The sequence below is a fragment of the Panicum virgatum genome, chromosome 6N, assembly GCF_016808335.1.
Source record: "Panicum virgatum strain AP13 chromosome 6N, P.virgatum_v5, whole genome shotgun sequence".
In the NCBI taxonomy this organism is placed as follows: domain Eukaryota; kingdom Viridiplantae; phylum Streptophyta; class Magnoliopsida; order Poales; family Poaceae; genus Panicum; species Panicum virgatum.
In genome coordinates this window covers 23,258,994-23,285,362 of record NC_053150.1, presented here as the reverse complement: position 1 = coordinate 23,285,362, position 26,369 = coordinate 23,258,994, and the positions used below count along the sequence as shown (strand labels likewise).

Below are 26,369 nucleotides of genomic sequence, written 5' to 3'. Positions count from 1 at the left end.
GGTAGCGCTGAGCGAACTCCCTCGTGTCGGCAGGAACTGAGCAGCAGTAGCATATCCAAGAGGAAAAAGTAGAGAAGAGGCAAGAGTGAGTACACAACTTGTACTCAACAAGTATAACACAAACTATGAGGCTCTAAGGTTGGCTGACTCAACTGCATAAGCTTTTAAGTGTTGACAAAGTTTTATTAAGACTAATTACTACGAGTTGATGAATTACCATTTACCCAGTTGCATAGTAATTAATCAAGATTTATCAGGTTACTACTGATAACCAAACCAAAACCACCAAGGTAACCCCGAGAGGCACCTCCCTCGTCGGAAGGAGACAACCCCACTAATCAAAAGGAGGATCTGGGCCGCTCATAACCGTGAGCACGGCTAGTATACCAGTTTTACACTCTACAGAGGTTGCACATCTTTACCCATAAGTCGTGAGCTACGCCAGTTGTTCATCACACTTCCTTAGGTGAGATGACTAGCGACTCACTACGAGGCCTTTACAAAGAATCTCGTTGGTAGGGAGTAACCGCGAGGGTGGATCGGCGACTATGGAGCAGGTCTAGTGGGCGTCAAGACACGAAGCACAGACGAGGCCACTCAGGACGAGGGCCATAGAAGCTTACCGCCCCTGCCCCGCAGGTAAGTTACTCCAAACCAAAAAGATCTAATTATTACGCCAAGTCTATCCCATTCTAGCCTTGTGGTAGCGCTGTTGTCCCAGGTTGTCGCTCTATGAACCGGTCCTTATGGAGAGTGGCCAACCAAGCACTAAGCACCGTGCTGGCCCCCTAAACCATGTTTCTACAAAAACCATGTTTTAACGAGACGTGAGCCACTCAAGCACGAAGCACAGAGGGCCACTCTCAGAATTAAGTTCAAGTAAACCATTAATCAAATTAATTAAAAAGGACCATTATGTGTTATAGCGCGGCACCTAGCACAACTAACCAAAATGCAACCCAAAGGTATATATAAAGGAAATAAAGTGGCTAGGAATGTCCTTATAGGCATACAGTATTAAAATGCAGTATGAAATTATAATTAAAGGTGATAGGTGGTGTTCATGTTATACTTGCCTTCCTCGTACTACTCTGGCTGCTGCTCAAACTGCTCCGAAGACGGCTGCTCCGGGTACTGGTACTGGGGCTCCTCCGGTAACTCAACGTCTACTCACGAACACATGGCCAAAACAATGCACAGCAATAAGCATACAAGCAAACACTAATAAAAACTAAGAAACAATACATCAAAACATAAAAACAGCACACTAAACTAATCTAGAACTATTCTACGCATCACAACGATCGCGTGGACATAAAGAACACCTAAAACGGAGCTAAAACGCATAAACTAGAGCTAAAACAAGATCTAGGGGCTTATCTGCGAGAAAACTAAGTTCCAGGGGGTTTTCTGCAAAAACCGAGGGCTAAAACATAATTAACCATTAAATCTAAGGGCTAACGTGTAAAAACAGCAGCTATGGACTGCGGGTCCTATTTCTAGAAAAACCAGGGGGTTTCGTGTAAAGTTTTGGGCTGAAAAGGAATTACTTTTGCATACAGTTGGATGGCGGGTTTATTCCGAGAAAACCCAGGGACTCTTATGCAAAAGAGCCGGGCTGAAGCGGTAAGTTTGGATCTGATCCGTTGGATCGAGATCTGAAGGCTCAAGGTGGTCTGGATCGGGATCTAATCTCGAGCGTTTATTATAGATCCGACGGACTAGGGCCATCGGGCGCGGGGGCGGCGGCGCGGACCGCCGGAGACCATTCTCCGCGGCGGCGGGGCACTGGGAACTCGCCGGAGATGGCAATAGGGGTGTTGCGGGGCTCTATTTGGGTCGCGGTTTGGCCGGGGAGGTAGCTAGCGGCATGCGCAAACCTCTGGTGGCGTCAGGAGGAGGATTTGAGGCTCCGAGCGTGAAGCCCGTCGGTGATGGCGGCTCGGCGGCGCAGGGCTTGCCGGCGAGAGGCGTGAAGGCCACTCTGGGCGAGGGTGGTGGTGCAAAGAGGGTGCTCGTGCGCGTGCGGGGTCAGGGCGAGCCCAAGCCAGGGTCACGCGGGGCTGGGGTGATCTGCAGAACGCCCGCCACGGCGGGGCTACGGCGGCGGGGCGTCGGCGAGTGGCGCCCGGACAATGGGTGGCCTACGGCCTAAAAGGCTTAGCGCAAAAGAAAGCTCGGGGATCCAGGGTGCTCACCGGGGGCTTGGGGAGGCCGGATTGCACGGCGCAGGGGACCGGCGGCGAGGTCCGGGCGGTGAAGACGACGCGGAGTCCGGGGAGGAGTCGTTGCGGGGGTCGGGGTCGGAGAAGAAAAGTCCGAGGAGGCTCCTGGCGCCGAGGCGGGGCTGGGGTGCTGCTCGGCCGGAGCTCCGGTGTGGCGGAGCGGCGTAGCCGCGGCGGCGCAGAGCGGCGTCACGGCGGAGCTGTGTTGTTGCGGCGGCTAGGGTCGCGGGGTGGCGGCGCTAGCGGGATGGGGTGCAGGGGGGAGTCGCGGGATGCTAAATAGAGGCCGGGCGGTGATCTTGGGAGGGCGCGCCCGATTAGGGAGGCCGCCGGAGATCACGGGGACGCGGCGCGGCCGTTGCGCGCGAGGAAGACGGATCTGGCAGGCGGGGGTCCACGGTTCAGCGGCAGCGGGCGCTCGCGGAGGCTGCGGAGGCAGGCGCCGACAGGCGGGCCCGGGGGCTCAGCGAGAGCGACGCGCGCGCGGTGAGCTGGGAAGCTGGCAGGCGGGCCAGGCTGGTCAGTGGGGGCGGGGACGCGTGCTCGCGGGCTGAGCGCCGCGCGGTTGTGCGGACGTGCGGGCCCAGAGCGTCGGTGGGAGAGGGGGTGCTGGTTTGGGCGCTGGGCGACGCGCTGGAGCAGGTCGGCGCGGGGAGGGGCGAGCGTGCTGGGCTGCGGGAGATAGAGAGCGGGCTGGGCTGGGAAGTTGGGTTTGGGCTGGGTTGACTTTGGGTGTGGGTTTGCTTTCTATTTCTCTCCTTCTAAATCTAATTCAAACAAAGTTTGAATTCAAATATGAATTTGAATTCAAACCACAATCAAATAAAAGTATGCACCAGCATGAATGCAACACAAAATTTAACCTAAGATAAAATTTTAATTATTTAAGGAACAAAAAATTGGATTAAATGCAAGACTAGCACAAAAATCCTTAGAAAAAATAAATAAACCAATTAAATTTATTATTAAATGCTGAAATTTAAATCAGGGTGTTACAGACCCTACCCCCTTAAAGAAATCTCGTCCCCGAGATTTAGCTGGGCTGGCTAGCAAAGAGATCTGGATATGTCTTCTTCAGCTCATCTTCTCGCTCCCATGTAGCCTCAGCTTCACTGTGGTGACTCCACTGAACTCTGCACATCTTGATGCGCTTGTTCCGAGTAACCCTCTCTGATGTCTCCAGAATCTTCACCGGATGCTCAGTATAAGTCAGGTCTTCCTGGACATCCACTCCATCCAGTGGTGCCTGCTCCTCGGGTACTCGCAGACATCTCTTCAGCTGGGATATATGGAAGACATCATGAACTCCTGAGAGGCTGAGAGGTAACTCCAGGCGATAAGCAACTTCGCCTTTTCGCTCTAGCACCTTGAATGGCCCCACATACCGAGGTGCTAACTTCCCCTTGACATTGAACCTGCGGATTCCTCTCATCGGAGACACCTTCAGATACACATAATCACCAGGCTTTCTGAGTGCCGATGAAACGTGTGAGCCACCATGTAGTTCATCTCCTGGCGTAGGGCTCTGGTGAGCTCCTCTAATGGCACGGACAGATCAATGTTGTCGAGAGCGCCCTCTGGTAAGAACCCCTTCCACCTGATGCCGTGGTTGCGGGTCCTCTTGAAAGAGCCGATGAGATCGGCTTCAAACTGAGCTTTGACCTCATCATATTTTTGCTTGTGTTCTGGAGTCAGCTCTTCATACGTGACAGGTTTGGTGACCGGCGGAACCGGTGCTTGGTCCTGAGCTCTTGTCATCTCTGCGGTAGGCGTTGTTGTTGATGAAGGTCCCACTGGGCGTGCCAGAATGTGTTGTCGGTCAAAACCCACCGGCGAGTAGCGACAGGCAACACGAAGAGCCGGGAGGTCGCCGGGGCGCTGGCAGGCACTGCTCCCTCGTCAACGGCCCGCAATTCCAGCACACACCGCGGCTTCTGAAGACGCAGGGCGTGCCACCTGACCTATACCCGATCAGGAAGGTGCGAACGTGCTTGCAACGGTTTGCCTGCATACACAAACACATGGAAATATAAATCCAAGCCGTGGTCGGCTCCCCGGGACGACTCTTGCATCGGCTTTAAAGAGCCGATCGAGTCCCGGTGTCAGATTGGATCTGTTTGCATCCGGATATTGATAAATAAAGCAAATAACTGTAAAGCTGCTTCAATTAAATCTAACTGATCTAATCCACGACGGTAAAAGCTTCACTACTAGATCGGAACATCCTACACGTGATTGGGCCTAATGAACGTAATAAATAACTAAACCTTAACCAGAATAGAGGCCTAAGAACAAGCTAAAGCCGATTCCCTGATCAATTCTCTGTTAAGACTAAGGCAGAGCATCTAATACGTCACCGGATCATCCAACCCGTTTGCAAGGTCTAACCTAGCAGATATTACGCCAATTCTTAAGTATAAGAATAAACCGTAACAGATTAGATCTACTAGATGGAAAAGAAGCAGGGTGTTGTCTCTATGCAACTAATTCTATGCAACAAGAATTAGCATAAGATTGAAACGTGACTGCACAGAAACAACATGATATTCATAGATGGTAAGCAATAAAAGCACGACAAATCTACTAAAAGCCATGCTACGAACATCAGGATAACTAGCATTACTCACCATCAAAAACGCTTCAGTACGAGTAATACCAAGGTAAAAGCAAGAACAACGCTGCCCTGATCGCAAGAAGCGATCAGGGCAGCATGGCGCTTACTTGGATGAAACCCTAGAATTAGGGATGGCGGTGCGCCGAGAGTTGTTGGTTGCAAACGTGATGACGTTCTCCTCTTATGAATATCATAGGGTACATATTTATAGTCCGGAGACTTGAGAAACAATCTAAACTAATGTGTCCATATCAGACTCTATCTCTAACTCAATCTGAACTAAATCTAAGGATACATGGCCCACATGGCCCAAATGCTCACGCAGGAGCCGATTTACAAGTCTTCTTCAATCTCTTCATTAAGCCCAACTCACTTACAGCCCATTAATTAACCCTGTTAATTTTTGGCGATAACACACATATATACATGAATGAATAGAAGAAAATAATAGGATTTAAATGCACCGGGGCTTGCCTTCTTGAGCACCGTCATCCTTGGGCTCTTCTGGGGCTTGGCCCGAGTCTTGATTCAAGTCATTATAATTAACAGAAGCACTCTCCGGAGTGATAAAGTTTGCGGGAACCAACTCGTAATCACGTCGATCAGATTTACCATTTCTATATATGCATGAAGAGATTATGTGTCACAGCACAATATGAAAGTTATTTCCTTCACAATAAAATTGTAGTCCAACAAAAGTGTTATTCCAGTGATGAACTTGTTTATTTCCATTTACTGGGCAATCATTTATTGAGTAGTTCAAGTAATTACTTTACTTCATAAAATGAGGTGTGCTGTGGAGTTCTAATTTCTAGACTAGAACATTGAGATATAAACACATTCTGGTGTTGCAAATTTTACATCTAACAGGTCAGGTATTCTATAGTGTTCAGTAAACATTTCAGCAAGTAATAACCATGTATTTAAGCATGAAAATTCATTAACTCATAAGATGCTAGTAACATCATAATTTTGTACAGATAGCTATGCATGGAATCTGGAGCTCCAAATTTAACAGCAACAACTAGACATGACATTTTCAGTACTGTAATTTTTTTTCAGAATTAATCTAAGCATATAACAGGAGATATAAAATCGACAATTTTAACATGCAGTTATCAAACTTTAATTCTACAGAGAGTTCTACAATGTTTCTGGACATCAAATTTTTACCAGAGCTTAGTTTCTATCTAAACATGCTTCAGTAAAAATATAAAGCATTATATCCACCAGTAAAATTACTTATGAATAAAACTTTGCATTAGTATTTATAAATTTTCGAAAAATAAAACGTCCGGTATAGCATGTCAAACTTTTTCTACAGCATCTAGTCATACTGAATAACAATGAAATCAAAGATCATGAGCATTCATGCAATATTTTGACCAGAGCAAAATTAACAATTCTAGACATGCGATAGCAAGATCAATATCTACAGGAACCTACCAAGTGTTTCTGTCCTTGAAAATTTTACCACAGCCTAATCTAAGCATGAACAACCTTCAGCAAAATTTCAGCAAGTATTTCTATTAGTAACTTTAGCATGATATTTATCTACATTAACCACATGCATAAATATTCAAGTTAGATATTCTACAGTAAAGGCTACCAGACTTTTTTGTACTATATCCTGATAGAATAAAAAGGTTTGTGCTAAAGTTTCACAGGTAGATGTTCCATATTTTAGCCACAACAAAAATGACAAGTTGACCTAAGTAATTACATGAGCAATTATTATCTATCATTCTACTCATCAACTGAATCCCAAATGTTTCAAGCAGGTTCATACACCCAAAAGTAAGCACGGGTACTAATCTTAGATTTTTCTAGCAACAGGAACTATTTAATCCATTAAAGTGCTACTTAACATGCTTTAAATCACAGGTATAGATACACAGGTTCAAAAATAACCAAACTTGCGCATTCAGGTTGTTTTAGTACTCCTAGATCATGGTAAAAATTTCATGCAAAGAACTGCAATATATTATCCAGAAACAAAATTTATAGTTCTACACTAGATCTAGCAAAATACCTGATTTCAACTAGTTACAGGTATCCACTTGTTCTCAAAATTGTAGACAAAGCTTATAGTTCATATATGTGTCTACTGTCCAAAATTTAGCTCCATTGCATGCCTAGAACTTGTATAACATTTATGGGCTATTTAATCTAACTTTAATCATAGATTTAAATGTAAGCAAAATCTAAACATGTGACTGTAACGAAAGTTGTAGATTTTGTTTTAGGGGTTCCAGAACATTTTAGTTTGCATTTTTCTGAATTTTCTAAGATTTTATATGCATTTTGCATGTTCACTGCTAGGATTCAAAACTTGAGTTTCAAGATTTACATCTGGGTCCCTAGAAAGTTTGAGTTCTTTGCAATCGGGTCCTTCGCTGGAGGGGAAAAACAGAGGCAAGAATGGCCGTCCTGATTCCGGCAATTTGGCTCGCCGGTGGCGAGGGGCGAGTAGGGGAGGAGCTAGCGGAGATCGAGACGAACCTTCAGAGGTCTTGGTTAGGGGCGGAGGCGGTCTGCAGCGGCTCGCCGGCGAGAGCAGGCAGCCGGCGGTGCTCCGGGGAACGGTTCGGCGGTGCTCCGGCGGGGAATGGGGGTGCGGCTGGGCCTGGAAGCTTCCGTGGGCGGAGAGGAAGGCACCTGAGCGGTCCATTTGGGGCGATGGGGCGCGGAGGATGGGGTTCCTTGGCGAGCAGGGCTTGCCGGCCATGGCGGACGATGGGCGGCGGTTTCTGGGCGATTCCAGTGAGGGAGAGAGCCAATGTGTTGGCTTGGGAGCTTCATTGGGGCGAGGTGGAGCTAGTGGCAGAACTTGCTCGGGAGGAGGAGGGCCGGGGTGGGAGCTCGTTGTGAGGTTCAGAGGGGCGGCAATGGTGGCTTCGGCAGGGCTCTTCCTGCGCGTGCAAGCAAGGGTTGGGGCTGGCCTTTATAGGCGCGCAGCAAAGCGGAGGGCGAACTGGGAGAGCGGCTACCTGGGGAGGGTCGCCCGGGGGTGGACGGCGTGGCCGGTAGCCGGCTGTCGGTGGCGTGGCAAGCAGAGGAGAAGCGGGGGCGCGTGGCGAGCTTGGAAGTTGCCAGGAAGGAGCGGGTTCAGCAAAACTGGGTGCGCGAGGGTGGTTTGGGTCGGAGCGTACGGCGCCGCCCGTAGGCAGGGAACAGGGAGGTAGGAGATGCAGTTGAGGGCAGTTTTGTAAATAGCAAAAACTTCTGGGATCTCATTGTAAAATAAAATTATCTCCTATTTCCTAGTAGTGACTCTCAAGTCACACTCTCTCACGTGGAGTGCTCACACGAGCTCTAGCACTTGGCCCGGCCGGACCACTTGTTGCTCTTCGCGTCTCGCTCAACTAGAGTCGCTCATCGCGATTCCCGCGGGGTGAGCACAATACCCCTCACAATCACTTCTCCGGAGCACCGCACAATCTTCTTGTGGGCTTCACGACAGAGACACACCACCAAGCCGTCTAGGAGGTGGCAACCTCCAAGAGTGACAAGCACCACGAGCTTGCAACTCGATCACCTAGTGCCAAACTCTTGCAATCTCTCAATGCAACGCACTCGAATCGCTCTCCCACTTAGCAAATATGATTAGCACTAGCCACAAGTGAGTTAGAGGGCTCCCAAGCACTCTCACACAAGAACACCAAGTCCCCAAGGTGCTCAACCTCTCAATTAGCTGGCCACCACCTCTATTTATAAAGGGAAGCCCCAGTCTAGCCGTTACACACGAATCCCGTGAAAACAAAGTTTTTGCAGACTGTCTGCCCCACAGAGCCCGAACGGTCCGTCATTTCAAACCCAACGGCTATATCCTCAATAAATTCTTCTCAGAGTCGACCGTTACAGCCCGGGCAGATAGTCCGCCTCACAAATGGCGGACGTCCGCAGTTCATTTGGACACCCAATACAGAAAGACCAAGTTTCTGTACCCGTTTCAGGTTTTAAAGGCGGACGATCCGCCCCCACGGGCCGGGCGGTCCGCAGTACAATTTGGACCACCACCCAGAGTCAAGAACGGTTCGGTTCGAGCTCAAACAAGACAACGGCGGACCGTCCACCATCCTGAAGCGGACCGTCCGCAGCAGTAGAAATGTACTTCAGTAAAACGCTCTTAACTCTCAACTCCGATGTCCAAGTTAGGTGATCTTGGACTCTATGGAAAGGTTATTCAGAGGGCTACATAACCAAAATAAATACTTGATCCAAAACACAATGGATCAAAGCAGTATTCCACTCCAAGAGCCAACCTAGAGTCCGGAGAACACCGAAATGCCTTTCTTGCTTCCCCAAGTTGATCAACATCAACTCCAACACCTTCTCCTTTGCAAATGTGCCAACAACACCATGTGTATGTGTGTTAGCATTTTCACAATCATTTTCAAAGGATTTTCACTTGATCTCACCACGCCACTCGATCCTAGCAACATCACAATGTTAGATTGCTCAAGTGGCACTAGATGACCGATATGCAAACAAGTTTGCCCCTCTTGATAGTACGGCCATCTATCATAAATCCAGTCATGTACTTCTCTACACAATCTTTGACTGGTGAAATGAAATGCCCTACAAGTCATACCTTTGTCTTGCGCATTCTATTTCATCTTCCCAAATGTTGATGCCACACAAACACTAATCTCCATCAAGTCTTTTGATCATCATCATGAGTCAACACTTGGCTTGATCTTCCTTGAATGATATGATCAACTTCATATCATCATGTGACCTTATTTGTTCATTGATCCCAACTTAACTTGTTCTTTACCGTTGCCTTTGTCCATCGGTGCCAAGTCTTTGCTCAAGCTTCCTCGCCACATTCGGTTTGTTGCTTCAAAGCCTCCAACTTGGCCTTCACACTTGCAACCGGTCCATCGACACAAAGGCTTGTCTTAATCTTCTCCACTTTGGTCACATGACTCCATGTCATGTCTCATATGCAATAAGTTCCTTCATCACACTATGTGAGCATAGCATCAACTCTTAGCTATTTATTCTCCATGGCACATGTTGCTCATACTAGTGTCTTTGTATGAACTAATCACCTGTGTATCTTAACATGAACATTTATTAGTCCACCTCAATTGTCACTCAATTACCAAAACCAAACAAAGGCCTTTCAATGGTTATGTACATATGATCTGATTATTTTATAGGCCTTTCAATGGTTATGTACATATGATCTGATTATTTTATAATTTCATTTCTCGGTAAATTTGTATCAATAATGTACAGAATATTATATCTATAAAAACTAATGGCTATGAATGCATAAATTTTAACATAATTTTATATTTAGTTCAATATGTGTGTGTCATATGTGCACCGTACTAGTTTTGGATAATTTTTTTTAAAAAAATTAAAAGAGTTGAGTGAACAAATTTAAAAATGCCATAGGTAAGCTCCACATTAGTATAAATACTGCATTTTATAACATAAAAATAGTAATTTCAACCTCACGCGACATAATTAGTAAGTTGTGGAGCTAAATATGTATTTCAATAGTTTGTATATATCTAGACTAGATAACGCTAATGTCAAACTCCTGTGCATTTTATGCCACGTATATGTATATCGAACCACCGAGGCATCAAAAGCGGCTTGTCCGCTACGAAACCTACCCCACCACCCACGGCTCCGGGCCGCTCCGTTCCTCCCCGAACCACCCGCACCCCCGCGACGGCTACAAATACGCGACGCGGCACGCGCGTTGGTTCCGCCCGCGCCCTCCGCACGAATCTCGTAGCAGACCGCAACCCTAGCCGCCCATGGCCGGCGGCAAGCGCCGCCACGCGCGCAACCCCACCGCCGGCGGACCCCGCCGCGGCGCTGGCGCCGGGAGGCGCCGCCCCGTCCCCGAGCTCCCGTCCTTCGTATCCCCGGCCTCTGTCGCTGCCGCCTTCTCCTCGCCGGCCTCGGGCGGCAGAGGGCGGGTGCGGGGAGGGGCCGGCCGGCGCGGCGGCGACACGACGGATGGCGGCGCCTGCCACGCCGTCCCGTTCAGCTACAACTCCGAGCGGGGGGCGCAGGCGCTGGAGGTGACCATCGACACCGCCCCCTGCGCCGATCCGGCCGCGGCCTCCGTCCCGCTGTACTCGTACGGCCCCGAGTTCGTCGGCGGGCTCGGGTCTCACAAGGACGTGGATGCGGTCGAGGAAGGGGCCGCTGAGTCTGTACATGTTGGGCTAGGTTTCTTGGACAGCGGCAATGAGGAGATGGAGCTCGAATTGGAGGAGCTGGAGGAGGAAGATGCCTCCTTGACGCCCAAGCGGAAGAAGCAGCATAAGGTGAATCGCAATCCCGGATTTTTGTCGATTGGGGGAGTCAGGATCTACACGGAGGACATCTCGGAATCGGAGGAGAGGAGCAGCTCTAACGAGGTTTCGGAATCAGAATCAGGTGAGAGAGAGAAATTTGAGAATGATGATGGCGAAAGTGACGAGGAAGGTAGTGAGGATGATGGGGATTCGGAGACCGACGGTGAATCATCAGGGTCAGAATCAGATGAGGATTTGAGCATCGGGGATTCCTCTTCTGTTGATGATCAGGTTGTCGCTGATTATATGGAAGGGATTGGTGGGAGCGAGGAGATGTTGAGCAGTAAGTGGATTGCCAGTTTGAATTTGGGTGATGCAGACCCTGCAGAGCTGATGCATACAGATGACGACGAGGATGTGGATGGCTTTGTGAACAAGGGGAAGGGGAAGCTTGAGGGCTATGCAATAATGACCGCATCCGAGCAGTATGGGATGAAGAGGCCAAACTCGGCTGAACGGAAGAAGGGAAAGGGCATGGTTTGTGATCGGGATTTGCCAAGTATGCGAGTGATGGGACTGGAGGATATGTTCTTGGTGAAGGATGTACGCATGGCCAACAGGTCGGGTAAGGGTTCGAAGACTGGATCATCATCCTCTCAGCTCTCACGATCCTGGCCTAATGAGGGTAGGAAGAGCAAAAAATATCATAGTGTGCCAGGTGAGCAAAAAAATATCATAGTGTGCCAGGTATTAGGTTCTCCATTTTGCGCTGTGTTTTCCTTTGTTTTCTGCAGCAAGTTGTTTGTTAATTTTTTTAAATGAGAATATGGATGATTTCGAGAATGTGTTAGCCTAATATAATTGTAGAAACCTTCTCAGAGGCATTGCTTAAATACTTCAAAGCACTAGGTGTACTGGAAGCACTAGGTGTACTGGAGAATAAGAATATATTAGCACCCTGTGAATGTGAATTCAAAGTTAAGGACCATATAAATCGTATTATACGACTATCATCTGTAGGTCTCTCAGCGTTGAAGAGTGAGATAGGGTGGTGAAACCACCCCCAAGCTTTAATATGAAACTTCTCTTTGGAAGTGGTTAAAGAAATCTCCTTTTTATGAGATACCTGCTCTGATCAGAACGCTGGCAGTTTGATATTGCTATGAATGGTGAGGTTTATTGTTGTTGCATTGGAACACAATTTCTCATTGGTGCCTTTCAGGAGAAGTTCTAGAAAGCATCTTTGTTAGATTTATTAAAGTGTGATATATTCTTCATCAATTATGATTTTATTAGTATGCATATAGATATGGTACAGTTAGCTGAGATTGTAACTTTGTGGTCTATGTAATGAATAGAAATATTCATATCAAAGTAAAGCCTGATAAACTTAAAGAATATTTTCCTATTCATGCTAGATGATTTATGATTACCTTCTACATTCATGTTTTCTGTTATTACAATTATAATACCATATAAGTTCTAACCTCTATTTACTCTCTCATCATTTCATTTCACTGCATTTTCTTTCTGATGGGTTGTAAACTTAGCTTATTATGTGATTATGTGATTCAGGTGAAAAAAAGAAGCATAGGAAGGAACTCATTGCAAAGAAGCGTCAACAACGAATGCTAAGTAGAGGAGTTGACCTGGGTCAAATAAATGCTGTGAGTCACTGTGCTTTAGTTGAACTGAACTTGGTCATAGTAAATACAGGAAAGTAGTAATAATTGCCTTGTTTAATATTAAGATTCTGGTGTAATATACTTATTTCTTATCAACTGTTCACCTTTGGTATAATCAAAATTTCACTTTGCAGTTGCAATTTATTATTTCTGCTGGTTTCTTTGTAAAATATATGCATTGCAGAGAAATTCCTTAAGAACGATTTTTCTATGTTATCATGTTGCTTTTCTGTTGTTTGGTTACCTGCACATATTATCATTTTGACATTTTATTTCAATGAAATGTGGTTAGTGGCTACATCTGGTCTTTTTTTTTTGTGATAGCTGTTCCTTCTCTTTTATTATTCACATAAGCTTCTTTGGTTAGTAGTCTGTTGCTTTTTCTATCTGCAGAAGTTGAGGAAAATGGTTGTGGATCAGGTTGATATGGTATGCTTCCAACCAATGCATACTCGAGATTGTTCTCAGGTATGAATGGTAATTTATCATCCAATATCTCTTTGGAGCTTGCGGTGGCAGTTTGTGATAAATACTTGTTTTAAATCAATTATTGAACTTCGACCATGTGCATGCTCTTTATACTTATAGTGATACACATTAAAAATGTACTGTACAACAGATGAAACATATGCCATTAAACCAGTCAGTAATGGACAGTTCCGGTCAATTTTGCACCTGAAAAATCATGAAAGTACCATATCGATATTAATTCTAAACAGATTTTGTTATTTATGTATACATTCTTATTCCTGTTTGCAAGATGTATGTTCTGAGTTCTGGTTTACTTCTGTAGGTACAACGCCTTGCATCTATTTATCAATTAAAGAGCGGATGTCAAGGTTCAGGCAAGAGGAGGTAACTAACTGATTTGAGGGTCATATATTCCTATCATCTTGTACTAAAATGATTTGTAAACCCTAGATAGAAATACTTTTATGGCTATAAATTGGGAGTTATGTTCATGGCAGTGCATTCTTTCCATTTTTAACATTTAAAAAATCCTTGAGATTTATGTTGCAGCAAAGTGAAGAGGACACCAATCGCACATATCACTGCGTGTGAGTTTATCCTGGTCAGAGCCCTGGGGATTTACTGCAGGCCTGCAAGGATAGTGGCCATGCACTAGCAGAAAAGGTTCCTGAGCAGTTGTGGCTACCATCCCTGCTTACAGCCTTACACCTTAATAATTCACACAAATAACTGTTTATGACTTTAATTTTGCTACATCATCTAACTCATCTCTTGAGGTAGGAAGGTGCATGACCTCTCCTGCAATGAGCCATTCGTCCTGTGTGGATGATGGTAAAGGGTTTAGTGGCTAGCTCAAATCACTCCCTTTGTTGCATGGGCACTGATACGAAATATATGACACCGACATTCTTGTCGTGTTCATTGCGCATACTGTCTGATAAGGACAAATACGTAAGCGATGTGTCCCTGCATGTAGCTACTACCATAACCTGGTTATATTGCCAGCTTGGTTATGGGAGTGAGCTACAGGACTTTGCACCTCCCATGACCTGCCAGCTTGGTTATTCAATTTGAATTCCTATTGCACTCTTCTTTTTTATCTTCCATGTTTAATAAATCTGTGTTGTATTGGATGTACCCATGGCTGCTTAATTCTTCCTTGAATTATGACTAATAGAGTCAAGCAAGTATTATTTCCACCATTTTTTATTTAAAATTCTTTTTGGAATTTTTCCTGTTCATTTTGTTATCTCATAAATCTGAAACGGACAAACTTCATTATTAAGGATCACATTCATGATTTGGAGCTAACATTTTCACTTATATAGCTTATACCCTGCGTATAAGTCAATAATTCTGCTTTGCAGATTTGTCACTGTGACATTAACTGGACAGTCTTCCTTGCCATCTGCCGATGGCCAAATTCGACTTGAAAAGGTAGGGCTATCTTAAGAATTTTTTCATAGAAACTTTCCCTCCTGTTCAAAGTTTTGTTTACTATTTCCACACTTTTATTCATTTCTGAAGGTGATATAATCTGTACTTGTATTATATCACTTGAAAGCTTTGAATATCAAACTGTCCCCCCCCCCACCCCCCCACCACCACCACAAAAAAAAAACCAATCCCTTCTTGATTGTAATCTCCTTGACTTCTAATTGTTTCAATCTGTCATCTAACCACTTTTTGTCATTGATTTCAGCTTTTGGGGACTGAACCTGAGGGCTTTTCTGTCAACTGGGAGAACTTTAAAGGGCCAGCAGGATGGAAGGGCCTTTCAGCTCCGGGAAAGTTAGCAAAACATCGGGAATCCAGTGGAAAGAAATCATCTTCCAAGAAGCAGATCTCATTTGCAGAACGTCCTGTATCTTTTGTCTCACGTGGCACCATGGCAGAGTCAGTAACGGAGACAATAGCTGTTGACTCAATTGGTGGTGATGCCTCATGTGGAAAAGCTGCTGAAATCAACTCCACCCAGCTGGGCTCCTTTGAGGTGCACACCAAGGGCTTCGGTTCGAAAATGATGGCAAAAATGGGGTTCATTGAGGGCACTGGCCTGGGCAAAGATGGCCAAGGTATAGTGAAGCCAATACAAGCCATCCATCGTCCCAAATCTCTTGGACTCGGTGTAGAGTTTGACAGTGAGGCTGAGGCAATTAAGGCAAGGACAGAACCCATCAAAGTAAGATCAGAGCCAAGTAAAGTGAGGCCAGAGTCAAGGCGAAATGTGCGGGCACTGGAGACCAGTGGTGTTGGCTCCTTTGAGAGACACACAAAGGGTTTTGGATCCAAAATGATGGCAAAAATGGGGTTTGTCCCAGGCTCCGGGCTTGGGAGGGATGGCCAGGGCATTGCCACCCCCTTGACCGCTGTAAGGCGACCCAAGTCCCGTGGACTGGGAGCCAAGGACAAATATTAACTTATACCATTCTCTTTAGATGAATCTTGCTTGTTGTGTACTTGTTACAGGCGTTTGCCTTAGATCACATAGGTGTTCGCTGGGAGAGCGCAGCCCTTGGAACACCCTGAGATGGTGAAACGGGTTCTGATGCCCCTAGCTGTAGCAAATGGTTTACCTTCTGTTGACATTGCTTTTCACCCGTCTTTCAAACCTCTGAAGGAAGTTTTTACTTATTTGTACTTGGATTTGTACCAATTGTTTGTTTTGGATAATGTGCTGATCCCAGGCGTCTGCAAGACTGCGACTGTATTTCGGTTGTGTTGAGCTTTGCTTCTCAGCGTGGCTTCTGATGTGCTGACTGCTGAGCCCTTGTATTCTGCATGCCTGTTGTCTAAGTGTATCTATGTATGCTACATTTGTGTTCGTACTTTTCATTCAGTACGTGTAGGAATTTCTATTACATAGTTCGGTCGGAGTGTATATTAAGAGCAACTCCAGCAGAGAGCAAATCCTCTAAATAGCCTCTATTTCAAATTAATTTAGAGGGTTAAGTAAATATGTACGCAGATCCTCTTATGGGAGCTCTCCAAATTCCTTTCTCTACCGGAGGGGTCTGTAGGGAACCCTTATGTTTTCACACCATGTTTTAAGTTGCAGTAAATTTGGAGGCCTAACTTGTGTACGTCATTAGGTGCGTGGTGTATATTAAACTTGTCTACGTCAATTCGTGCTTCTGCTTGACTTTGTGATTTGTGAAACCTAATGGCTCCTTGTTTCTTTGTGCGAGTTGAATATAAGCCGTATTTCTTGCGTGAAGAGGAACAATAAGACGCCTCCGTTCTACGAAAAGGCCGTATTTCTTGCGTGAAGAGGAACAATAAGACGCCTCCGTTCTACGAAAAGGTTAGAGCTGCACGATGGATGAAGCAAAGTTGGGACGACTTTGATGCCTGTAAGCCATAAATGAGATCTGAAGCAAGGCGAGGTCAGACTGATAGGCCGTGGCCTCAAGCAAGATGACCAAAGCTGTGCATAAGATCTGAAGCAAGGGAAAATCACACAATTAACATTGCTAATTACGCTTGTAAATATCTCGATTCTATTATGCAATTTTGTCACATATATATGTTGATTGTAAGCAAGGGAAAGTCATACATTGAACATTGGTAATTATGCTCAACAAATATTTCGATTCTCATATAATTTATGGCCAATATTATTCATTGTACCAGGCTACCAGCTTTACGACATGGTTATCCTATAATTTTGTGTTCTAGCTTGGGGACTTGTAACTTGATTTAGAATCTTTGATTTCCACAACCATTGATATGATTTCGACAACTTGTAGCTAAAAATCGTTTCGATTGGAAAAAAAACATGACCATACATGATCTAATCAAACCAAAAAATAAAAATATCACGACACTCTTATTTGTTTTTTAAAAAAGTCAAAGCACGACACATACGGCTCGAATGGGTCATCATCGGCACATGGCTACTCGTACGACAGTAATCAGTCCAGCTTGACGGTGGAGAAGAGGTAGTGGACGAAACAGAAGGACGCGCCGAGCCCAACGGCGCCGGTGGCGAGCATGACGGCGAGTGCCATGAGCAGGGAGTACCCGACGTACAGCGCGGCGGACACGGGCCCCGCGAGGCTGTGCAGGTCGAACACCAGGTAGTAGACGGCGTATCCCAGGATGTAGAGCGCGACGGAACCGGAGGCGAAGAAGGCGCGCCACCACCATCGCCAGTCCTCCACGCACAGGCCCATGTACGTCAGCACCACCGACACCTCAGCGCACACCGTCACCAGCAGCGCCAGCACCACCAGCAGGAACCCGAACACGTAGTAGACGCGGCCCAGCCACAGGCTCGACATGATGAAGAAGAGCTCGATGAACAGCGTCCCGAACGGCAGCGTTCCCGCCATCGCCACGAACACCCACGGCGAGCACTGCGCCGCCGGTACCTGCCATTTTTTTCTTGCAATGTCAGTACAATGTTCAGTATTTGTCAAAGACTACGAAGCTCTTGAACGAATGAAGGATCATTTACATGGCGCGCGATCTTGTTGGTCTTGATGGGAAACTCGATGTGACCGACACGGGAAGCTATGAGGCCGCCGGCGAGGGTGAGCGGCACGGACACGAAGAACCACAGGAGGAGGATGACGAGGAACAGCAGGAACGGCACGGCGCCGGTGCTGCCGTTGTACCAGAGCACGCAGTTGAGCACGGTGAACACGGCAAACCCGACTCCAGGGAAGGCGAAGGAGGCGCGCCACGCCACGGACTTCCACCCGGCGATGTCGCCCTGCCGGACAGTCTTCCAGACGGCCACAGAGGTGTACCCGGCGGCAACGCCTAGGACGAGGTAGAAGCAGAGCATGCCTGTGACCAGCGCACCGCGGCACGCGGGCGACATGAACCCGAGCGCGGCGAAGATGATGGTGACCACGCCCATGCCTAGGATGCGCACGCCGTCGCCGACCAGCACGCAGAGGAGGAACGGGTGGCTGGGCTCCCTGAACACGTCGCCCGCCACGATCTTCCACCCGGCCAGCTCGTCCGCCTGCGTTCCCGACTCGCTGCCCAGATCCTCGTACTGCGCGAGGTCGCGCCGCACGGTGCGCAGCAGGATGACGAGCACGATCGCGGCCAGGAACGCGACCACCACGATGGAGTTGAGGATGGAGAACCAGTGAACCTTGGCGCCGCCCATCTCGAGGTACGCGTCCCAGCGCGACGGCCACTCGATGCTGCTCTCCACGAAGGTCACCTCGTAGGAGAAGACCAGAGACCGGTTGTCATGCACGCGCATGCCGACCACCGACGGGTCGCACCCGGCGGCAGCCTTCGACGCGATCTCGTCGTACATGTTCTTGTCCTTGACAGCCGCTGCATCGTGATCCACGCTGCACGGGACGACCTCGAACCCGACGACCGTGTAGCCGCCGCCCTCCTTGCCGCCGTTGAAACTGATCAGCTCGGCCCCGTCGGCGGTCGCCATCAATGTCTCAACCCTGGTGGTGCCGTTCTGCTTGTTCACCAGCACGGTGAGCTTGTGGTGGTTGTAGACGTAGTACTCGCCGTCGTCGGCGCGCACGCCGATGGGAAAGCCGGTGGACCGGAGGAGCATGTCGGGCGCAATCGGGTTCTTCACGTAGCGCATCACCGGGAGCGTGTCTAGGAGGAGGTTGACCTGGTAGGAGTCGTCGATTCGGGACTTGATGAGCTCGGCGGTGTGGGGAGGCAGTGGGTCGGTGCGGCAGAGGAACAATGGGGTGGTGTTGTTTAGCATGGAGAAACGGTACGGCGATGTCTCGATGCGATCACCGAGGAGGAGCTCGCCGAGGCTCTCGGCGGCGTGGCGGACGCCGTCTTGCGGGGTGCAGAAGGGGAGGGAGTAGTAGTAGGGGTAGGGGAGCTTCGACGACGGCGAGGTCAGGGAATTTACCTTGGCGGCCAGGGTGTCGCCGGGGCGGTACCGCTGAGGATAGCTTCCGGGGAGGTAGAATGCGGCGGCCGGGGAGTGCACGGAATGGGTGAGGAGGATGAGCAGGAAGGTGATGGTGGTGGACGTGCAGAGAGGAGCCATGGCGCTATGGCCTTCCACTTCGAGGTTGGGGAAGCGATCGAGCTGCAACCTGGAAGAAGCGATCCCTGAATGTGTTCAGCAACCCGTTCTTATTGACTACGCGTGCTTTGCTTAGGAACCAAGAAAAGTGAAAAAATGTAGTGCTGCTCATAGTGCTCAGTAGTATCTTAGGCGAGGTGTCATTCTTATAAAAAGATAATCTAGCTAAATGAAACTATCAAGAAAACCAACAGTGCTGTTTCTGTCATGAAAATGAAACGATGCATCATCTGTTTTTTGACTGCCGATTCACACGAATGGTATGGGTTTCGGTCTATGCGGCCTGGAGCATACTCAAACCTCGCAACGTGTCTAGTATGTTTGAGAGCAGGCTAAATGGATTATCAAAAAATTTTAAACCACTAGTTCTTGTGGCGCGGCAAACTTGTGTTGGTCTGTTTGGTTCTGCAGAAATGCAGTGGTTTTTTATAACAAACAATCTTTCTTTTTGCAGGTTATATTCTCGACTACACACTAGCTCCGTATGTGGACTATCCTTCAGCAGCACAGGATATTCTTGTAGCGGTGTCTCTTTTTTGGGAAACTTTTTTTTTGGGCATAGGTGGCCAATGATTTTTTTGTCCGGGCACATAGGTGGTGGTCTATTCTTAGGATCGACAATCAATCAGTCATTAGTCTGTCAGGATTTTATCAAACTTCTGTAAGCTGTGTGCACTTTCGGCAGAGGCCGGGAAAGTTTCAAAATGATGTATCAGCTCGATGTATCCTTCTTGAAATCAATAAAGTTTCTCTTTTCCAAAAAAATAGTGCTTAGTAGTCACCTGATACTCTCAGAGCCGAGTAGACAAAACTGAGGGGCGTGGTAAGAACCACCTAATTTGACACCGTTTTAAGCGAACCGTCGGCCCGTCGGCCATCAATCTTAAGATGAGAGCTAGCACATGTTCGGCTAAGAGCGTATCACGCACCCACATCTAGAGATTCTGACAACTAACACGTCATTCACTTAAAAAAATATCAAATTTGGTAGTCCCAGTATATGCTCCACAACATGCCCAGGATCACACACATACCGTTAGAAGGATATATCACCAATGAACCATAAAGAGTAATTTTAAACATAAAAGGAGTACAACAATTAATTATTATAAGTTCATTATAGGAGGGTTCGTGAAAATAAAATGGTTCATCAATTCCATACAAATCTTGGTTCATGAGTTATAGAAAAGAGACATGAAAATAAAGTTTAGTGTCTTGTCATGTTCTCCCAAAAGTCGAGTACGCAGCAGAATATTATTAAAACGCAAAAGCAATAGCATCTTGCTCAAGGGCGCCATTGCAACCACAAGGACCTACTCCTCCGCACTGGGATCGGCGGGATAGAAGTGGTGAAAAATAACTTCCGGCTCACCTGCAACTTAGTTTTAAAAGGAAAGCATGATGAGTACAAAAGGTACTCGCAAGACTTACACGATTAAATAAATAAGGATTATGCAAGTGGGATCAAATGAGGCTTTACGGTTAAGTTGTTATTGCATAAGCATGAGCTCTTTAACCAACATCTAGCTCTCTAGCAAAATTAATTAATCTTGCCCAGCCCACCACAAGTTTTAGTTAATTATAATAGGAATAAAACAATTAAACATAAAAGCATCATAAACCGTTTCCAACATAAACGAAACTTTCTAGGAAGAATTTGGCGGATAAAGAGCGTGCTCATATCCGAGAGCGCGGTAATTCGAATTGATTCAAACCTTGCAAGTGTGTATTACTTTTCCCACACGACACTAGGACCATGCGGCTCACCCAACCGATCATGTTGGACAAGGGGCGTGTCAACCGTTCCCAACAAGCCTCGACCAATGAATATCACACCTAGCTTATGCGGATAGTCACCTAGATCCACCATGGACATCCTTAAGCCTCTCTACATAGCCCTTTAGCCACATATCTAGGACCGTGCATTAAAGACCAAGTCAAAGAAGGTAATTGGTTCATCCCTTCTATTATTTAGGATATGTGGTAGCACAATAAAATGCTCAAAGCCGATGTCATCCACGGACGGTCCTTAAATGATCCAAGTGGACTAAGCCCATGTTATTCCTATCTCTAGGCCCTACCATTCCGCTCAAACCTCGATACTATCATTCCAGCATGACCAAAGTTTTACAAGTGCGATCAAGGATAACCGAGTAAGTGTGATGACTCTAAATCATTCTTTCCTTTTCTACCAAGTAGCATAAAATACTCTAAGCAAGGCTAAGCGTCTAGTCAAGTTGAGTATTTAATTGACACATGTGATAAGGACAAGGATACCAATATCAAGGAAGGGTAATGCGTAAAAGTAGGTACAATAATGCAATTAACAATATAATATATATAACCCAATAATACCCAAATTAAATAACTAAATTAAATCAAATTAAATGGGTACAAGGAATCATGCTTAGCTGCTTGCCTTGGTTTTCCTCGGGCTCAACCACAGACTCGAAACCGTGCTCAGACTCAACAGACTCGGTTGGCTCAACGGGCTCGTTCTCCGACGGTTGGGTCACTATAATGCATGTATGAATGCATGTATTAAAATGATGCTATATTTGTGCATGAAACGATATGTCATGAATAAAGAACTATCGGGTACCATAATATGGGGCACCCTAACCTAGGGATTAAAATGCTTTCAAAAACGCAAAACACAATTAGCCAACCAGTCCAAAGCCCCCCCGGTGCTTTGCCATCATCTATGCTTGGACACCCAAATCCTCTCCAGGCCAAAGGCCCAAATACGCGCTTGGCCCACGGCCCAACACCGGAGCATGGTTCGTCCGAGGCCTCACAGGCCGCAGAGCGATCTCCGTCTCGCCCGAGGCCCCTGGTAGCGCGCTGCACCTCTGCCTCGTTCGAGGCCCCCTCGGCCGTGCCCTCCGCAGGGCCTCAGTACGGGGGGAAACTCCGCCTTGTTTGAGGCCCCCTCGATCGAGCCCTCCGCAGGGCCACGGTGTCGGTGCTTACTGCCAAGCCTGCTCAGGGATACCCTTAGCAGTAAGGTTTGTAGGTAGGGATCAACGGCTCTGGAACTCGATGGTGCAAGGAACACAAAGATTTAGACAGGTTCGGGCCGCGAGTTGCATAATACCCTATGCCATGTGTGGTGGTTTGTATTGCCTTAGGTGTTGATGTATTTCGAGGGTGTCCCTGCCCGCCCTTATATATCCAGGGGGACAGGTTTACATGGAAAGTCCTAGCCGAGTACAGTTGGAGTCCTACTACAGCACGATCGGGTAGTTTTCTTTATACTGCGGCTAGTTCTACGCCTATCCGGGTAGTTACAAGAAAAGTAAGGTACATCCATGAGCTATCCCTTACTCTAGAACATTCTATGCCTATAAGCAGTCCCGCTGCCCCGGGTCTGACAAGCCCCCGAGCCCTTCGTAGCCGAGTCCTGCAGATGTCGAATACTTGGCTGGGCGTCTTCGAGTACTTCAAGTAGTCAGAACGTCTTTCTTGCCTTCCCTCAGATATGTCGAGTAGTCCTCCAAGTACTTTTGGTTGCTCCGAAGCTGTGAGGTGCTCAAGCCCCGAAATCTTGATCATATATGGTGCGCGAAGTACTCGCGCTCCATATGGAGTAGCCCCCGAGCCTTAGGTTTAATCGCAGAATCAGGGTGAGGGTAACTTCAGTCCTTTTTCTTCATTATTTTCAAAAAAATTCGAAAAATAAATCTCTGATACACATATCCCACAGCCATCGAGTCTTGAATTTAAATCTATCAATTTAGATTTAAGAATCAAAAAGATCTCGTGGCAGAATAAGTGATGAAAACCTCCCTGAAGAAGAAAGAATATGTTGATCTTCCTGGTTTTCACGAAATTGCCATCAGAGACCATATAAACCCGTTTAGTCACTTCTAGGGTTTTAACTCTTTTAACTCCTGGCCGCCATCAAATTCAGATTCATATCTGCTCACTGCCTGTGCCATCCATAGCTCCTCTCATAGCCCCCGAGCCTAAACTCATGACATTGAGATGGCTCCCAAGAAAGACAAATCCAAGGTTGAAGACGAAGCAATTGCCAATCTTTCAACGGGCTGGTGCAAAAGTAAAATATCTGAATCAGCGGTGCAAGATCTGGAGAATATGGGGCTCCTCCAAACTCAGGGCGTGATCCAATGGCGTGCAGGGAAAGGAGAAGATTACCCTATGGAAGGTACCCTTGAAACCATTGTGTTCCGTGATTTCGTGGAACGCGGCCTTGCACTTCCCGTGTCAGAGTTTTTCTATGCTCTTCTGCAATTCTGGGGAATCCAATTGCATCATCTGAGTCCCCAATCCATTTTGCATCTTTCTATTTTACTCATTTCTGCGAAGCATTCCTTGGCATTCTTCCCCACTTTCACCTTTTTCAACATTTCTTCATCCTTGTCCCCGTCCCAAATTCCAACAAACCTGCCGTCGTCAGTGGATGTGAACTAATACTCTGCCCTGAAACTCGGGACGAGTACTTAGCGTATGATCCAGCAGGTAAAGGAATCGAGTGGAAGAAATTCTGGTTTCATGTCGGAAACTTTGAATCTCCACTTCTAGAAAGAGTTCCTTGTGCCCCCCAAGTTCAAGGAAACTGGTCGAGTAATGGACCTGGTGGCAAGCAAGTTGAGTGCATCCTCAGAGCCATTGCGAATTGGAAAAATAAAGGAATCACCGGTGATCATGTGGTTTTCTCCTTTGTGAGCCGTCGGGTCTAGCCTCTCCAACTTCGGAAACATCCTGCCTTCAGATATGAAGGTACACAGGATCCCACTAGAATGTCGCCAGAACCAATGGCTCAGTCCGAAGTAGTCAAGAGATGCTGCAAAGTACACGATAACTTCGACAAGTCTTTGAAGCTTCCAACACTCTTCTGGGCAAAGAATCCTCCTGAGAATGCATGGGTAAGTGTTTGGGAAACACTACCGAGTACTTGTTGTTAAAGTTTTTGATCTTCTGACAAATCCTTGCTTATTTCGCAGAAAAATTATAAGACATGGCATTGTATGCCTCCAACTTCAGTAGATGCTGCTGATGAAAGCAAAAAATGGAAGGCCGCTCTTGGAGCTTTGCTACAGAGGAAAATACCTCATCTTGATGCTGGCCAGTAAGAATCTGATATTCTTTAATTGCATCCTATTTGCCTCAGCCTTCTTATTTGGAATCTTGCTTGGCTAGGATCCAATATCTTTCAGCACAAGAGAAAGACCAAATCCAGGACTTCTGTAACTAGATGGAGAGTAGTCCCGAAGCAAGTACTCGTTCCACCCCTAAGTCTCCAGTAATTGGATTGATCGAGAACTCGACTATTCTCTCCCCGAGTGTGGACATGCCTGGGACGTCAAAAGAGCCACCTCTTAAGGTACCCGCATCTACTCCTTCTGCAGCTGGTGAAGGTACTTCAAACACCGCTGGATGTGGCAATGAAAAAGCTGAAGGGTCAAGGAACCCAACTGTTCGACTAGTACCCTTTCAGTCGATGCCACAATCTACCCAAGAGGAGTTGGGTAAAGAACTTTTTGATGACCCTTTGTTGTCTGTAGACAATATGAAGAAACTCACAGATTCTATGCAATGGTGCTTCAAATATACCAAGGTGTGCCTTCCTCTGCTGCTACTTGCATGTGTCGAGTAGTTTGGTGATATCTAACCAGTCTTGCCTTGTATGATATAGGATGTTGCCAATAGGTCTTTCATGAAGTCTCATGCTTTATATAAGACCGTTGACAATCAGAAAACCTTGGAACAGCAGAATGTCCTGATTGCCAAATGACTAGATGAATCCCTTGCTGCTCGGAACAAGCTATACGAAGCAAACCGAAAGCATCATCTAGAACTTTGTGACATGAAGTGACAGATCGAAAGTCTTGAAGAAGAGAAATCAAATCTCTAGGAGGATATGTCAAAGCTTCAAGAATAGTTGCAGATCGCTCAAGCTTGTGAGTATTTAATCTTTTGTCTTGATATTGCTTTGCCAATGACAATCATTGATGCTTCTATTAGGTTCTCCAAGTGATCATACTCGACTAGTAGCAGCAGCTCAGGTCATCGTGGATATGGTAGATTTTGAGGATCCATCGAGTAACAAGTCCTTGGTAGAGCATCTTGAAGAGGCTCCCAAGAAGTTCTTTGACGTCATGACGGCTACTTCCAAGAATTACCTGACCCATATGATTGGAGTACTCAAGTCTTATTGGCCTCAGCACAACTTGGCTCCCATAGCTAAAGGAATAGCTCCTGACTGTTCTGACAAGAAATTCCAGGAATATTATAAAGAGTCAGAAGTGATTGCTGAGGAGATTTTAAAGAACTTGGCAAAATGATTTGCCTATAACAGTTCTTGTAATCTTCTGTAAGATCCTATCTTTGTAGATATTGCTTTTATCCTGTTGTTGGTGTGTCTTCAGAAGTATAATCTGATACCGTAGGACAAGTACAAACTACTCGAGCAATCGAATAGAATGTTCGCATGGAGTGATCTCTCTAGTTTGATCAGTTAGGGTGAATCCCGTCAGATTACCCAGATAGAAAGACTATGAAGATATCCATTAACTACTCAAGCAAGCAAGTAGGGTGTCCTACCCAAGGACTGGAGTAATTTTTGAGATAGATCTGTTAGGATGAACTCCGTCGAGTTATCCAAGATGAAACCATCTTAAAAATATCCGATACCTATTCGAGCCAGTGAGTAGGGTGTCTATCATATAGACTGGAGTAACTACTAAGATTGACCGGTTAGGATGAATCCCGTCGGGTTACCCCAGAAGGACAAAATTGAGTAGTATCCATAACATACTCGAGCGAGCGAGTAGTTTTGCCTTTTGACACAAGGCTGGAGTTCCTTATAGTTGACCTGTAAGGATGAACTCCGTCGAGTTACCCAAGATGGACAAACTAGTAAAGGTATCCATATACCTTCTCGAGCTAGCGAGTAGGTTGTGTCCTTATATTAAGGACAGGGATGTGACTTGTATAGTTTTCCTGATGGAAAACTGTGTAAGCTATCCTGAGGGAGTTATCCAGGTCGGTATGAATCCGTAAAGATTATCCTGGTTGGATGAACTTTTTGGAGAGTAATAA

General features: G+C 46.5%; 2 protein-coding genes across 3 annotated transcripts; one reads left to right on the top strand and one right to left on the bottom strand.

The window, feature by feature from the left end:
• Nucleotides 1–10,565: 10,565 nt before the first annotated feature.
• LOC120677523 lies at nt 10,566–15,974 on the top strand. 2 transcript variants are annotated; one of them, XM_039958675.1, is made up of 6 exons: nt 10,566–11,826; nt 12,684–12,775; nt 13,187–13,261; nt 13,587–13,648; nt 14,632–14,701; nt 14,967–15,974. In XM_039958675.1, exons 1-6 carry the CDS (start codon nt 10,620–10,622, stop codon nt 15,681–15,683), a joined length of 2,223 nt encoding a protein of 740 aa, XP_039814609.1. In that variant the 5' UTR covers nt 10,566–10,619; the 3' UTR covers nt 15,684–15,974. The 2 variants fall into 2 exon arrangements, with proteins under 2 accessions (XP_039814609.1, XP_039814608.1); XM_039958674.1 differs by having other exon boundaries at nt 14,593–14,701.
• Nucleotides 15,975–17,021: 1,047 nt separating this feature from the next.
• On the bottom strand, nt 17,022–19,311 carry LOC120679346 (transmembrane 9 superfamily member 11-like). The gene is made up of 2 exons (XM_039960915.1): nt 17,724–19,311; nt 17,022–17,637 (listed from the first exon to the last, which is right to left on the bottom strand). Exons 1-2 carry the CDS (start codon nt 19,263–19,265, stop codon nt 17,179–17,181), a joined length of 2,001 nt encoding a protein of 666 aa, XP_039816849.1. The 5' UTR covers nt 19,266–19,311; the 3' UTR covers nt 17,022–17,178.
• Nucleotides 19,312–26,369: the final 7,058 nt, after the last annotated feature.

What these genes read in the sequence shown, in the direction of transcription:
- LOC120677523 (XM_039958674.1), top strand. Translation starts at nt 10,620, where the DNA reads ATGGCCGGCGGCAAGCGCCGCCACGCGCGCAACCCCACCGCCGGCGGA. An exon ending in ATACTCGAGATTGTTCTCAG is followed by an intron (nt 13,262 to 13,586) that starts GTATGAATGGTA and finishes TTACTTCTGTAG; the next exon opens with GTACAACGCCTTGCATCTAT. An exon ending in GCCAAATTCGACTTGAAAAG is followed by an intron (nt 14,702 to 14,966) that starts GTAGGGCTATCT and finishes CATTGATTTCAG; the next exon opens with CTTTTGGGGACTGAACCTGA.
- LOC120679346 (XM_039960915.1), bottom strand. Translation starts at nt 19,265, where the DNA reads ATGGCTCCTCTCTGCACGTCCACCACCATCACCTTCCTGCTCATCCTC. An exon ending in CCAACAAGATCGCGCGCCAT is followed by an intron (nt 17,638 to 17,723) that starts GTAAATGATCCT and finishes AAAAAATGGCAG; the next exon opens with GTACCGGCGGCGCAGTGCTC.